The sequence below is a fragment of the Heptranchias perlo genome, chromosome 5 (assembly GCF_035084215.1).
Source record: "Heptranchias perlo isolate sHepPer1 chromosome 5, sHepPer1.hap1, whole genome shotgun sequence".
Lineage (NCBI taxonomy): Eukaryota > Metazoa > Chordata > Chondrichthyes > Hexanchiformes > Hexanchidae > Heptranchias > Heptranchias perlo.
This window is the reverse complement of record NC_090329.1, coordinates 108143528-108155618: the sequence shown is the minus strand read 5'-3', so window position 1 is coordinate 108155618 and position 12091 is coordinate 108143528. Positions and strand designations below refer to the sequence as shown.

At 38.9% G+C, this 12091-nt stretch overlaps 1 protein-coding gene across 1 annotated transcript in view; it reads left to right on the top strand.

The window, feature by feature from the left end:
- LOC137321992 (prolyl endopeptidase-like) overlaps positions 1-12091 on the top strand; it is a 177975-nt gene that overhangs the window by 37675 nt on the left and 128209 nt on the right. The window contains exon 5 of the mRNA XM_067984954.1: positions 8042-8251. Within this exon, the coding sequence (XP_067841055.1) occupies positions 8042-8251 (210 nt within the window). The remainder of the gene's footprint in view (positions 1-8041; positions 8252-12091) is intronic.

Sequence of the window (12091 nt, the reverse complement as noted above, 5' to 3'; positions counted from 1 at the left end):
CATGTCTCACGAATTTGATTGAGTTTTTTGAAGGGGTAACCAAGAAGATAGATGAGGGCTGTGCAGTAGACGTGGTCTACATGGACTTCAGCAAAGCCTTTGACAAGGTACCGCAAGGTAGGTTGTTACATAAGGTTAAATCTCATGGGATCCAAGGTGAGGTAGCCAATTGGATACAAAATTGGATTGACGGCAGAAGACAGAGGGTGGTTGTAGAGGGTTGTTTTTCAAACTGGAGGCCTGTGACCAGCGGTGTGCCTCAGGGATCGGTGCTGGGTCCACTGTTATTTGTTATTTATATTAATGATTTGGATGAGAATTTAGGAGGCATGGTTAGTAAGTTTGCAGATGACACCAAGATTGGTGGCATTGTGGACAGTGAAGAAGGTTATCTAGGATTGCAACGGGATCTTGATAAATTGGGCCAGAGGGCCGATGAATGGCAGATGGAGTTTAATTTAGATAAATGTGAGGTGATGCATTTTGGTAGATCGAATCAGGCCAGGACCTACTCCGTTAATGGTAGGGCGTTGGGGAGAGTTATAGAACAAAGAGATTTAGGAGTACAGGTTCATAGCTCCTTGAAAATGGAGTCACAGGTGGATAGGGTGGTGAAGAAGGCATTCAGCATGCTTGGTTTCATTGGTCAGAACATTGAATACAGGAGTTGGGATGTCTTGTTGAAGTTGTACAAGACATTAGTAAGGCCACACTTGGAATACTGTGTACAGTTCTGGTCACCCTATTATAGAAAGGATATTATTAAACTAGAAAGAGTGCAGAAAAGATTTACTAGGATGCTACCGGGACTTGATGGTTTGACTTATAGGGAGAGGTTGGATAGACTGAGACTTTTTTCCCTGGAGAGTAGGAGGTTTAGGGGTGATCTTATAGAAGTCTATAAAATAATGAGGGGCATAGATAAGGTAGATAGTCAAAATCTTTTCCCAAAGGTAGGGGAGTCTATAACGAGGGGGCATAGATTTAAGGTGAGAGGGGAGAGATACACAAGGGTCCAGAGGGGCAATATTTTCACTCAAAGGGTGGTGAGTGTCTGGAACGAGCTGCCAGAGGCAGTAGTAGAGGCGGGTACAATTTTGTCTTTTAAAAAGCATTTGGACAGTTACATGGGTAAGCTGGGTATAGAGGGATATGGGCCAAGTGCAGGCAATTGGGACTAGCTTAGTGGTATAAACTGGGCGACATGGATATGTTGGGCCGAAGGGCCTGTTTCCATGTTGTAAACTTCTATGATTCTATGATCTGATGAGTTGTGAATGGAACTGAACACTGTAGAATCATCAGCGAATGGCCCCATTCCTGACTTTATAATGGGAAGGTCATTAATGAAACAATTGAAGATGGTTGGCCAAGGATGATTTCCTGAGGCTGCGATGATTATTACTTCAGATTGACCGGCATGAGTTTCTTTGACCTTGTTTGACTTGAAGCCATGTGACTTCATGCAGCATGGAGTCAATGTTGAGAATTCCTAAGTCCAAGCCCACGCAACTGTATACCACTCTGCAGCCACCTTTGCTGGGTCTATCCTGTTAGTGGAATAGCACTTACCCAGGGATGATGATAGAAGAGTCTGGGATGTTGGCTGATCGATATGACTTTGAGTAGGACTCTGATAGGCTGTTGCTTGGCTAGTCTGTGGGACAGGTAGCCCAGCTTTGGGCACCAGTCCCCAGATGTTAGTGAGGAAGATTTTTCAGGTGGGAGTTGTTTGAGTCTTGTCCTGATCCAAGCCTCGGTCGTTGCTGATTGGTCTCTTACGATTCTGTTCAATGTCCTCTGAATCAGCCACAGATTGTACCACATGTGTGATTGGAGTCATGTGTAGGCCAGACTGGGTAGGACTGGTAGGTTCTCTTCCCTGAGAGACAATAGTAATCCTGTTGGATTTTTATGATGATCTGGCAGCTTCTTTGAATTCAATTTCACAACTTTCTATGTTTGGACATCTATACCATAACCACTACACTATCACTGTCTTATTGGATACATTATTAGAGGCCTGTTGGAAGTCTGGGTACAATGTGTCATGTGGCTTTTTTCCGTCCACTTCCCCCTTATCATTTTATGATTTCATCTAAAAAAAAAGGCAAAAGGCCTGAGTTAGGTCAGATAAAATCTATCCGTTCGAAAGGAAAGTTGGCTGTCATTTTAGGTTATTTTCTTCCATTTCGCTTCTGATTTTTAATTCCATTAGTTTTCAATTATTGAGATCGACCTATGTTCCTAGTTGCCAGATATGGCTAGAATATGGAAGCTATATTTGCCTGTTTGCAGCCTATGACAACGTGCCCAGGGTTTGATGACTTCCTAAAAATAATTGTCGTTACTTCACAAATCTTTTCTCTTGCCTCTTTAATTACCTGGAGACAGGAAATTTGCAAAAGTTCGTATCCTGTGTTCACATCATCTTCAGGCCCAACCTGTAGACATCACTGTAGATACCATCAAGACTGTCCCTCAGCTGTCTTGGTGAGAAATATTTGATGGTATGGACAGCAGCACCCAGGAGGGTATTTATGCTTTTTGTATCATCTCATTGAGCAGAAATGAAGAAATAGAATTGTCACTCTGTTTATGGTATAACGCAGGAATAGGAGTAGGCCATTCATCCCCTCAAGCCTGTTTCGTAATTCAGTTAGATCAGAGCTGATCTGTGCCTCAACTCCATTTACCTGCATTTGTTCCATATCCCTTGCTACCCTTACCTAACAATCTTGAAAATTTCAATTGACCCAGCATCCACAGCCTTTTTTGGGGGGAGGGGGGAGAAGAGTTACCAATTTTCACTCCCCCTGGAGTGAAAAATTGCTTGCTGATTTTGCTCCTGAATGGCCTAGCTCTAATTTTAAGATTGGTTCTGGATTGCCTCACAAGAGGAAATAGTTTCTCTGTATCTACCCTATCAAATCCCTTTATCATTTTAAAGACCTCGATTAGATCACCCCCTCAACTGTCTAAACTCAGGGCAATACAAACCAAGTTTAGGTATCACTTCCTTACTCTTATATTCCAACCCCCTTGAGATAAAGGCTAACATTCCATTAACCTTTTTGATTGCTTTTTGCACCTGCGCACTAGCTTTGTGATTTTTGTACATGGACACCTAAATCCCTACGGTGCCCCTGCACAGCTCCTAAGCTCTCGCCATTAAGAAAAAATTCCAATTTGTGTTTCTCTGATCCAAAGTACCTTGTACTTCTGACCTTGTACTTCCCCACGTTGAACTCCATCTGCTATTGTTTTGCTCACTCACTTAGTCAGTCTATGTCCCCTTGTAACTTGCTGCTCCCATCTACACAACTTACCGTGCCTCCTAACTTAGTGTCATTGCAAACTTGGATATATAACTCTCTAATCCTTCATGCAAGTCATTAATATATGGTGAAAAGCTGATGCCAAATGTGATGTATGCAGAGTTCAGATGCAGTACAAGCCAGCTGTGTATTACCCCGATAACTAACCTCAAGTGTCAAGCGCACACTCTGCCTTAAATTCTGCACTGTCTTGACTCTTCCCAAACTCTTAATTATGTCAAGTGATTGCCAAATTAGAACCAATTGATGCAGCATCTGAGGTTTATTTTTTGATAAATGTCTACAGAAAATGGCATCAAGACCGTTCAATTTAATTCAGTTATTGAAGAGTGAATACATTCATTTTGCTGATTGAGAGCACTTGTCCCAGTAATGAGTATGCGGCATTTTACTACACCTTGTCCCCTGTTGGATGAGCCTTTTTTTTAGACTTTAAAAATACTCACTGATGTTTTCCTCATAAATCTACAGCAGATTGCTCATTTGTACTGTCATTTAGTTCTTATAGTGTCACATCAGGTTTTGTCTGCTGTAGGTAATGTTGAAGGACCACTAGCCTCAGCTAGAATACAATCAGTGCTGTGGACTAGGTTATTCTTAATCAGTCCCTCTCTAGAATGCACTGTCAGCTTGATTTATGAATAACTGAACTGTTTTTAATCATCTTGAACCAGCGTTGGATTAAGGTCCAATTTGAGCTTTGTGTCCATTCTGACCAATGCATTGTGTCTGCTTTATGCACATTTAATGGAAAGAATAATTTGTACTAGAGAGGTGGCTAGGGGGCAGAGAGTAAGAATAAATGGAAGTTTTTGAGATTCTTGGGATGTGAATAGTGGTGTAACCCAGGGATCAATGCTTCGACTTTTGTTTTAATTTATGTATATGATTTGGACAAAAATGGAATGCTGATGATACTAAACTAGGATGCATGGCAAACTGTGAGGAAGAATGCTGGAGAATGTAGAAAGGTTAGGGTAGTGGGGAGAAAGTTGGGTGATGTAGATTAAAAGGAAGTATCTTGCCTGGTACGATGTAGTGAGTGGTGCTCTGCCAAGTTGATATGGCAAATTGTGATGAGGATTGTCGAAGACTGCAGGAGGACATAAATAGACTAGTGCAATGGGCAGATCGGTGGCAGATGTAGTTCAATGTAGTTATTTTGGATAAGAATAGGGAAAGGAAGCATATTTTACATAGGAAGTATTCTCGTGGGCTAGAGGAGCAGCGGGGACACGGGTATGCAGATACATAGGTCGTTAAAGGTGGTAGCACAAGTAGGCCAGGCAGTAAAAAAGACAAATGTATCCTTGGTGGTGTATTTGGAGGCATAGAAAACAAATGCAAAGAACTTATACAAAGAAATATTGTTGACCTTAGGCTACAGTTTGCATACAATTTTAGGCATCGCATTATGGGAAGGATATAAAAGTGATGATAAAGATGTAGCAGGAATTTACCTAGACTATTACCAGGGATGAGGGGTTGCAGTTATAAAAGAAAACTTGGCAAGTTGAGTCTTCTTTATCCTTCTCTGTTCTAATGACTGGCCTGACTAAGATTATGAAGGGTTATAATGAGGTAGTGATAGATTGCTTCCACTATATGTCAAGGTGGCAATGAGCGTACACAAATTTAAGATAATCGCAAAAATAATTAAAAGGAGGGCTATGCAGAGGATGGTTAGACTGTGCAGTTCTCTGCCATCGTTGAAGCATAGTTCAGAAATTCTTTTAAGTGGGAATTAGATAGCTGTTGAGAAGAAAGAATGTTGGAGGATATGGGGAGTGAGCAGTAAGTGGGATTAAACTAGGTGGTTCATGTGGATTTAAAAAAATTGCAGACTTGATGGTCTTTTTCTTTCTTATAAAATTCTTATGATTCTAAGATGCAATTCGATGCAGAGAAATGTGAAGTCATACATTTTGGGAAAGAGAACACTGGAAGGAAGTATAACCCAAATTGTTTTTGTTGTTTGTCGAATCAGTAATAAGGGGGCATAAAATGACTATCACTAGAAGAACAAAGGGGGAAGTTAGAAGAAATGTTTTCTCTGAGGGTTATTAGAACACAGAATGCTTTACCATAAGTAACTATTGAGGCAGAGACTATAGCATCATTTAAAATAGAATTGGATAGGTATTTGAATGTAGGATTATATGGGGAAAGGGGTGGGAAATGGAATTAAAGCAGGTAGCTCTTGATGAAAAGTTAGCACCAGTATAAATGCAATGGACTGAATGTTGCTCTATGCTGTAATTTCTATAATAAACATTGCATCTTTCATATTCATTTGTGCAAATAAGCAAATCCACCTTACTGCACTTGAATACATAACTATATTGCCACTTTGTACTAACCCTCTTGCTAACAAATGTGTTTACAATTACTGTTAGTCTGAATTTCAAAATTTAGTGTACTCTATACCAAACTTACTTGAACTACAATAACTTGTGTGACTTTTTTTTATTATATCTTTTAAAATCTATTATTTACACTTGTGCAGAATAATTGCAAAAAAAAATCTTTGTGATTGGCAAGGTTTATGTCTGGCAAAGTAATTAAATACTTAATATGTAACAAACAAGTTTACTTGTCAAAGCAAGCTCTTCCTTAGTGGGGTGCCAACCTGTTACTTATTTGTTGATGGGACTCTTTCATCACATAAAAATACATTTGCGATTGACTTGGTCACATCAGTGATTTTAAAATCTGTCAGTCTTCACCTTTGTAGTTTTGATTGTCTAAGAACTGACTTTTAGAACCAGTTTCTAGCCTGTTGGAATCCCCTTTTAAAAAAATATAAGTTGTTCCCCCGACCATAATGTGTATTAAGAACCAGGAAGAAGAAAGAAAAGGCTAAAAACTACAAATGCTGAAAATCTTTTTTAAAAAAAAAAACAGAAAACACTGGAAACACACAGAAGTCAATGAGCACCTGTGTAGAAAACAGTTGAGTTACGTTTGGGGCTGCAGCCCCAAACGTTCAGAGCAGAAGATTCTAAAGATGGAATCAAGCCTAAAATATTAACTTATTTGTTCACACCACAGATGCTGTGCCTTGCTGTGTGTTTCGAGTGTTTTCTGTTTTTGTTTAAGAGTTTAGAAGGTCTTTAAGGGAAATGAGGCACTAATCAGAAAGGTTAAGTAAAAATTAGAGAGGGGAAAGGAGAAAATTGGAGTGGGAGTGGAAACAGGAAAAACTAGATAATGGTGCGGAGAATTAATTTTTAACTTTGTATTTATAATTGTTAGTGTTAATATTGCAATAATAAAGCTACTCCTTCTATTTGAGCCACTATTGCTATAATACTATTTGTTTTATTGCCAGCGTGTGAGCTGAAAAAAAAACACAAGACCAGGGAGTTAGTCATTTCTTGTGTCTGCCATCAATTTGAGGATTAACTATTTTCTCTAAGTGATCATCTTAAATTTTACCATGTATTTGAATTGTTTTTTTTAAATAAGTGAAAATTATAGTCCAACAATAAAATTCCTATGAGCTGTAATATATTAGTTTACATAGTGATTTGAACAAGTAATACACTGGTTAAATAGGCAGGTTAATGCAAGTTTAAAAGATTTTTGTGAGTAGAAGATGTGTGTATGAATTGTTTTTAATATAATGCTTAATGTTTTAGTTCTTGGTTGGCATTTTTCCCCCTTTGGCTGCAAAATTAGTCAAATCAAGTTATTGGGATCTGGCTTTATTATGAAACCTGGGACCATGAATTTTGGAAAGAGCCATTTCTCAACCCAGGGAAATGGGACTAAATACATAGCTCCTTCACAAAGCCAGCAAATATGGAACAAGTGGTCTTCTATGTTATAAAATCATATGATTCTGTGAAATAATTGCAGAAGGAGTAACAAACCCTTAAAGGAAGCATTTAAGCTGCTATAGACATGCCTTCAGTGTGGTGATCTGCGATCATGTCATCTTAGAATGTGGTGTCAAAGAAATGTAATCTTTTGTTCAACTATGAAAAAAATTGCTATGGATACTTTTGTCAGTATTTCACAACTAAATGTAAGCTGAACTATTTAGTTAATTGGAACTTGCTTTTCATAAACAATGGCCTAAATAAAATATTGGCTTTGACAAATGTAATTTGCTTAAGTTATTCTGTAAAGTCTTTTTAAGATGATAACATTTTGAGATGTTGATTAAAAGTACTTATATCTGCCTGATGGTTCAGTGAGTTCAAAAAATAGCTAGGTATAACAGATCCAGGCTTGATTCCTAGTCTGTTCTGAGTTAGCACATCTCAGCTAGGACAGCACTTAGGGGTGCTACAGTTGGCTTCAACCTTCCTCAGGTAGGAAGGGCAAAAATCAGCCACTGTTCCTGCTGCTGAATGCTATCGAGTACCCAGTGCTGGAATTGTGCAAGTGTGGATATCTATTGAGGACAAGGTTGGGTGTGCTACATGTTCCCTACTGTAAAATAGCCTGCAAACCATTGAATCTCTTATGAGTAATGGCTATTTGCCAGAGGTACCAGAGAGCACCCAGTGCTTGTGGATTTGTACCTGGGCAGGTGTGGTGAAAACTGGCCAAGAAAATGGCTTGATTGGCCCTTTTTGAGAAGGTATATTGTGCAAAATTGTCGAACATCTACTGAACAATCAGTTAAACATTGTAATCAGTGACTGCTTAAATAATCTAATCCTTTCAATGGTTTATTTCCCTTCTGGTTTCAGGATATGCATTCTCTGAAGATGGTGAATATTTTGCATATGGACTGAGTACAAGTGGGTCAGATTGGGTAACCATCAAGTTCTTAAACGTTGATGGTGCTGTGGAACTTCCAGATACCCTGGAAAGAGTAAAGTTCAGCTGCATGGCTTGGACGCATGATGGAAAGGGAATATTTTACAACTGTTACCTAAAGCAAGATGGAAAGAGTGACGGTAAGATGAGGTTCTATTGGAAACGGACATTAAAACTGCAAAACAACTTCAGCAAATGCTTTGTGAACACATATATAATATAGGATATATCTATCTATATATTTCCAAATGTTATAAATTAAATACAAATTGTGGTGATTTAATGGAATGGTTTTGGTTAAAAATGTATTCATTAAATGAAAACAGTGGTCACTCCACTTTCAACTCGAGCCCAAATTAATGTGATGTCAGAAGAGAAAATTCCACTTTTTTAATATGTACACTACCTATTTCTCAGTTTCTGTTTAAAAAAGATGATAGACTGTGACTATTATCTTTGGCTTTTCAAACACAAGGAAAAGATAAAATAATGCTGTTAAAATATTTTGTAGATTTCATCCAGTTTTGCTCAGAAATTGATTGAAGGTGGAGAAAACAGCACAGGCACTTTTTATCACCAGTATTTGATGAACCTCCATTTATTGATTGAAGATATACTCTTTATTAACAGAGATAAAGAAACGTACACATCTGTGCATTCTTGATTTTCATGCCCACTTCCTGAATACAGTCTACTCCTGTTAATTTGAACTAGTTTTTTTGCTTTAAAAAATTTGTGTTATCCAGTAATTCTAAATAACGCAAGCTTTTTCTGTGGTTTAAAAAGAAAAATTAGAATTATCCGGTAATTTGATTTAAGTGGTTTATGAAATGTCTTGATTTTATTCAAGTGCTATTTATAAAGCTGAAGAAATCCACAGGATTATTAATTCACTGAAGAGTCCAAAGGTCTAAATATTTACAGTATTTCACAACTAAATATAAGTATTTCACTAAAAAAGAAACATTGTTATATTGTTGCAAAAGAAAACGCTCTCAATAGTACCGTCTTTGGAAAACATGATTTCTACAGTTTTTTCCAAAAACATTGTGCTCTCTGGATGTTCATTTATATAGCATCCTGTAAACTGCCCTTCAGCATTATTTCCGCTTTGGATGTTAGATTATAATTATTGGATTTGTGTTTCATTCCTTTTTTGAATTCTGCCACCACATATCCTTTAATGGATCCACCTGTTTTTGACCTTCCTTCAACTACAAACATAGGTCTAAAAAGATGTTGGGTCCTGCTTGCTGCTTTTGCCATTTGTTTCTCTATCTCTTACTTTTTAATACTTTTTAAAGCTAATTGGAGCAGTGGTCTTTGGCCATCCTGTTTTTGCCGTTGAAGCCAAAATCCTCAGTTTAAATACTTAGATTGACAATGTGATGGTTTGTCATTAGATGGAGATGCATCTATAGATGTTCTCAAATTAGAGACCTACTAATGAATTATATTATACAGTACTAATGCTATGCCACCCAGGCTCAAACTTCTTGCTTTTTTTCCCCTGGAGTTCAAACTGATGCATGGGCACCTATCCAAATCTCCCAAAGGTTAAAGTAAGCAAAAACCTACTCCTGCAACCTCAGTTTTCTCCAGATATTGTCCCATTTTCAATCATCCCTTTCACTTTAAAGTTCTGGAAAATGGTGTCTCATTATTACACTCCTATCTGCTCTTCTATTCACTGTTTGAGATGCTCCTGCCTTACCTGTATCAGTGAAGCTCTTGTAGGAACATTGGGAGCAGGAGTAGGCCATTCAGCTCCTTGGGCATGCTTCACCATTCAATTAGATCATGGCGGATCTGCACCTTAATTCCATTTACCCGGTTTTGCTCCCTATCCCTTGATGCCTTTATCTTACAAAAATGATCTATCTCAGTATTGAAATCTCCAATTGTCCTAGCATCCACAGACTTTTGGAGGAATTAGTTCCAAATTTCTATACCCTTTGTGTGGAAAAAGTGCTTCCTGATTTTGCTCCTGAATGGCCTACCTCTAATTTTAAGGTTATGTCCTCTTTCTATCTTTCTAGCCCCTCATAGAGCTGGCACAGACTCGATGGGCCGAATGACCTCTTTCCGTGCTGTAACCATTCTATGATTCTAAGTTCATTCCATATATCAATCACCCTTTGTGTGAAGAAGAATTTCCTGATATCAGTTCTGAAATTAGTTTTACTGGACAGAAACTGTGTCCCCAAGTTTTACTTCCAGTTTAATCGAAAAGGCTAATGGAATGTGGCCTTTATCTCAAGGAGGCTGGAATACAAAGGGGAGGAAGTGATGCTTTAGTTGTATAGCACATGAGTCAGACCCCATCTGGAGTACTACATTCAGTTTTGGGCACTGCATCTTAGGAAGGATATATGGGCTTTGGAGGAGGTGCAGCACAGATTCACCAGGGATGAGACTGGGGTTTAGAGGGTTAAATTATGAGAACAGGTTGCATAAACTTAGCTTATTTATAGGAGACTGAGGGGTGATCTGATCAAGGTGTTTCAAATGTTAAAAGGATTTGATAGGGTAAATATGGAGAAATTATTTCCTCAGGTGGGGGAATCAAGATAGAAAGAGCAATCCAGCTAGTCCCACTCCCCCGCCCTATCCCCGTAGCCCTGCAAATTTTTTCCCTTCAAGTACTTATCCAATTCCCTTTTGAAAGCCACGATTGAATCTGCCTCCACCACCCCCTCAAGAAGTACATTCCAGATCATAACCATTCGCTGTGTAAAAAAAAAAAAAGTTTTTCCTCATGTCACCTTTGGTTCTTTTGCCAATCACCTTACATCTGTGTCCCCTGGTTCTTGACCCTTCTGCCAATGGGAACAGTTTCTCTCTATCTGCTCTGTCTAGAACCTTCATGATTTTGAATACCTCTATCAAATCTCTTCTCAACCTTCTCTGTTCCGAACAGAACAACCCCAGCTTCTCCAGTCTATCCACGTAACTAAAGCCCCTCATCCCTGGAATCATTCGAGTAAATCTCTTCTGCACCCTCTCTACGGCCTTTACATTTTTCCTAAAGTGCGGTGCCCAGAACTGGACACAACACTCCAGTTGTGGTCAAACCATTGTTTTATGATAAATCATTGTTTCATCATAACCGCCTTGCTTTTGTACTCTGCCTCTATTTATAAAGCCCAGGATCCCGTATGGCTTCTTAACCGCTTTCTCAACTTGCACTGCCACCTTCAACAATTTGTGGACATATACCCCCCGATCTCTCTGTTCCTGCACTCCTTTTGGAATTGTACCCTTTAGTTTATATTGCCTCTCTTCGTTCTTCCTACCAAAATGTATCACTTCGCAGTTTCTGCGTTAAATTTCATGTGCCACGTGTCCGCCCATTCCATCAGCCTGTCTGTGTCCTCTTGAAGTCTATCGCTATCCTCCTCACTGTTCACTACCCTTCCAAGTTTTGTGTCATCTGCAAATTTTGAAATTATGCCCTGTACACCCAAGTCCAAGTCATTAATATATATCAAGAAAAGCAATGGTCCTAGTACCAACCCCTCAGGAACACCACTGTGTATCTCCCTCCAGTCCGAAAAACAACCGTTCGCCATTACTCTCTGTTTCCTGTTACTTAGCCAATTTCGTATCTATGCTGCCACTGCCCCTTTTATTCCATGGGCTTCAACTTTGATGACAAGCTTATTATGTGGCACTTTATCAAACACCTTTTGGAAGTCCATATACCCCACATCAACTGCATTGCCCTCATTGACCCTCTCTGTTATCTCATCAAAAAGCTCTATCAAGTTAGTTAAATATGGTTTGCTTTTAACAAATCCGTGCTTGCTTTCCCTAATCAATCCACACTTGTCCAAGTGACTGTTAATTTTGACCCGGGTTATCGTTTCTAAAAGTTTCCCCACTACCGATGTTAAACTGACTGGCCTGCAGTTTCTAGGTTTATCCTTACACCCTTTTTTGAACATTTGTAATTCTCCAGTCCTCTGGCACCACCCCCG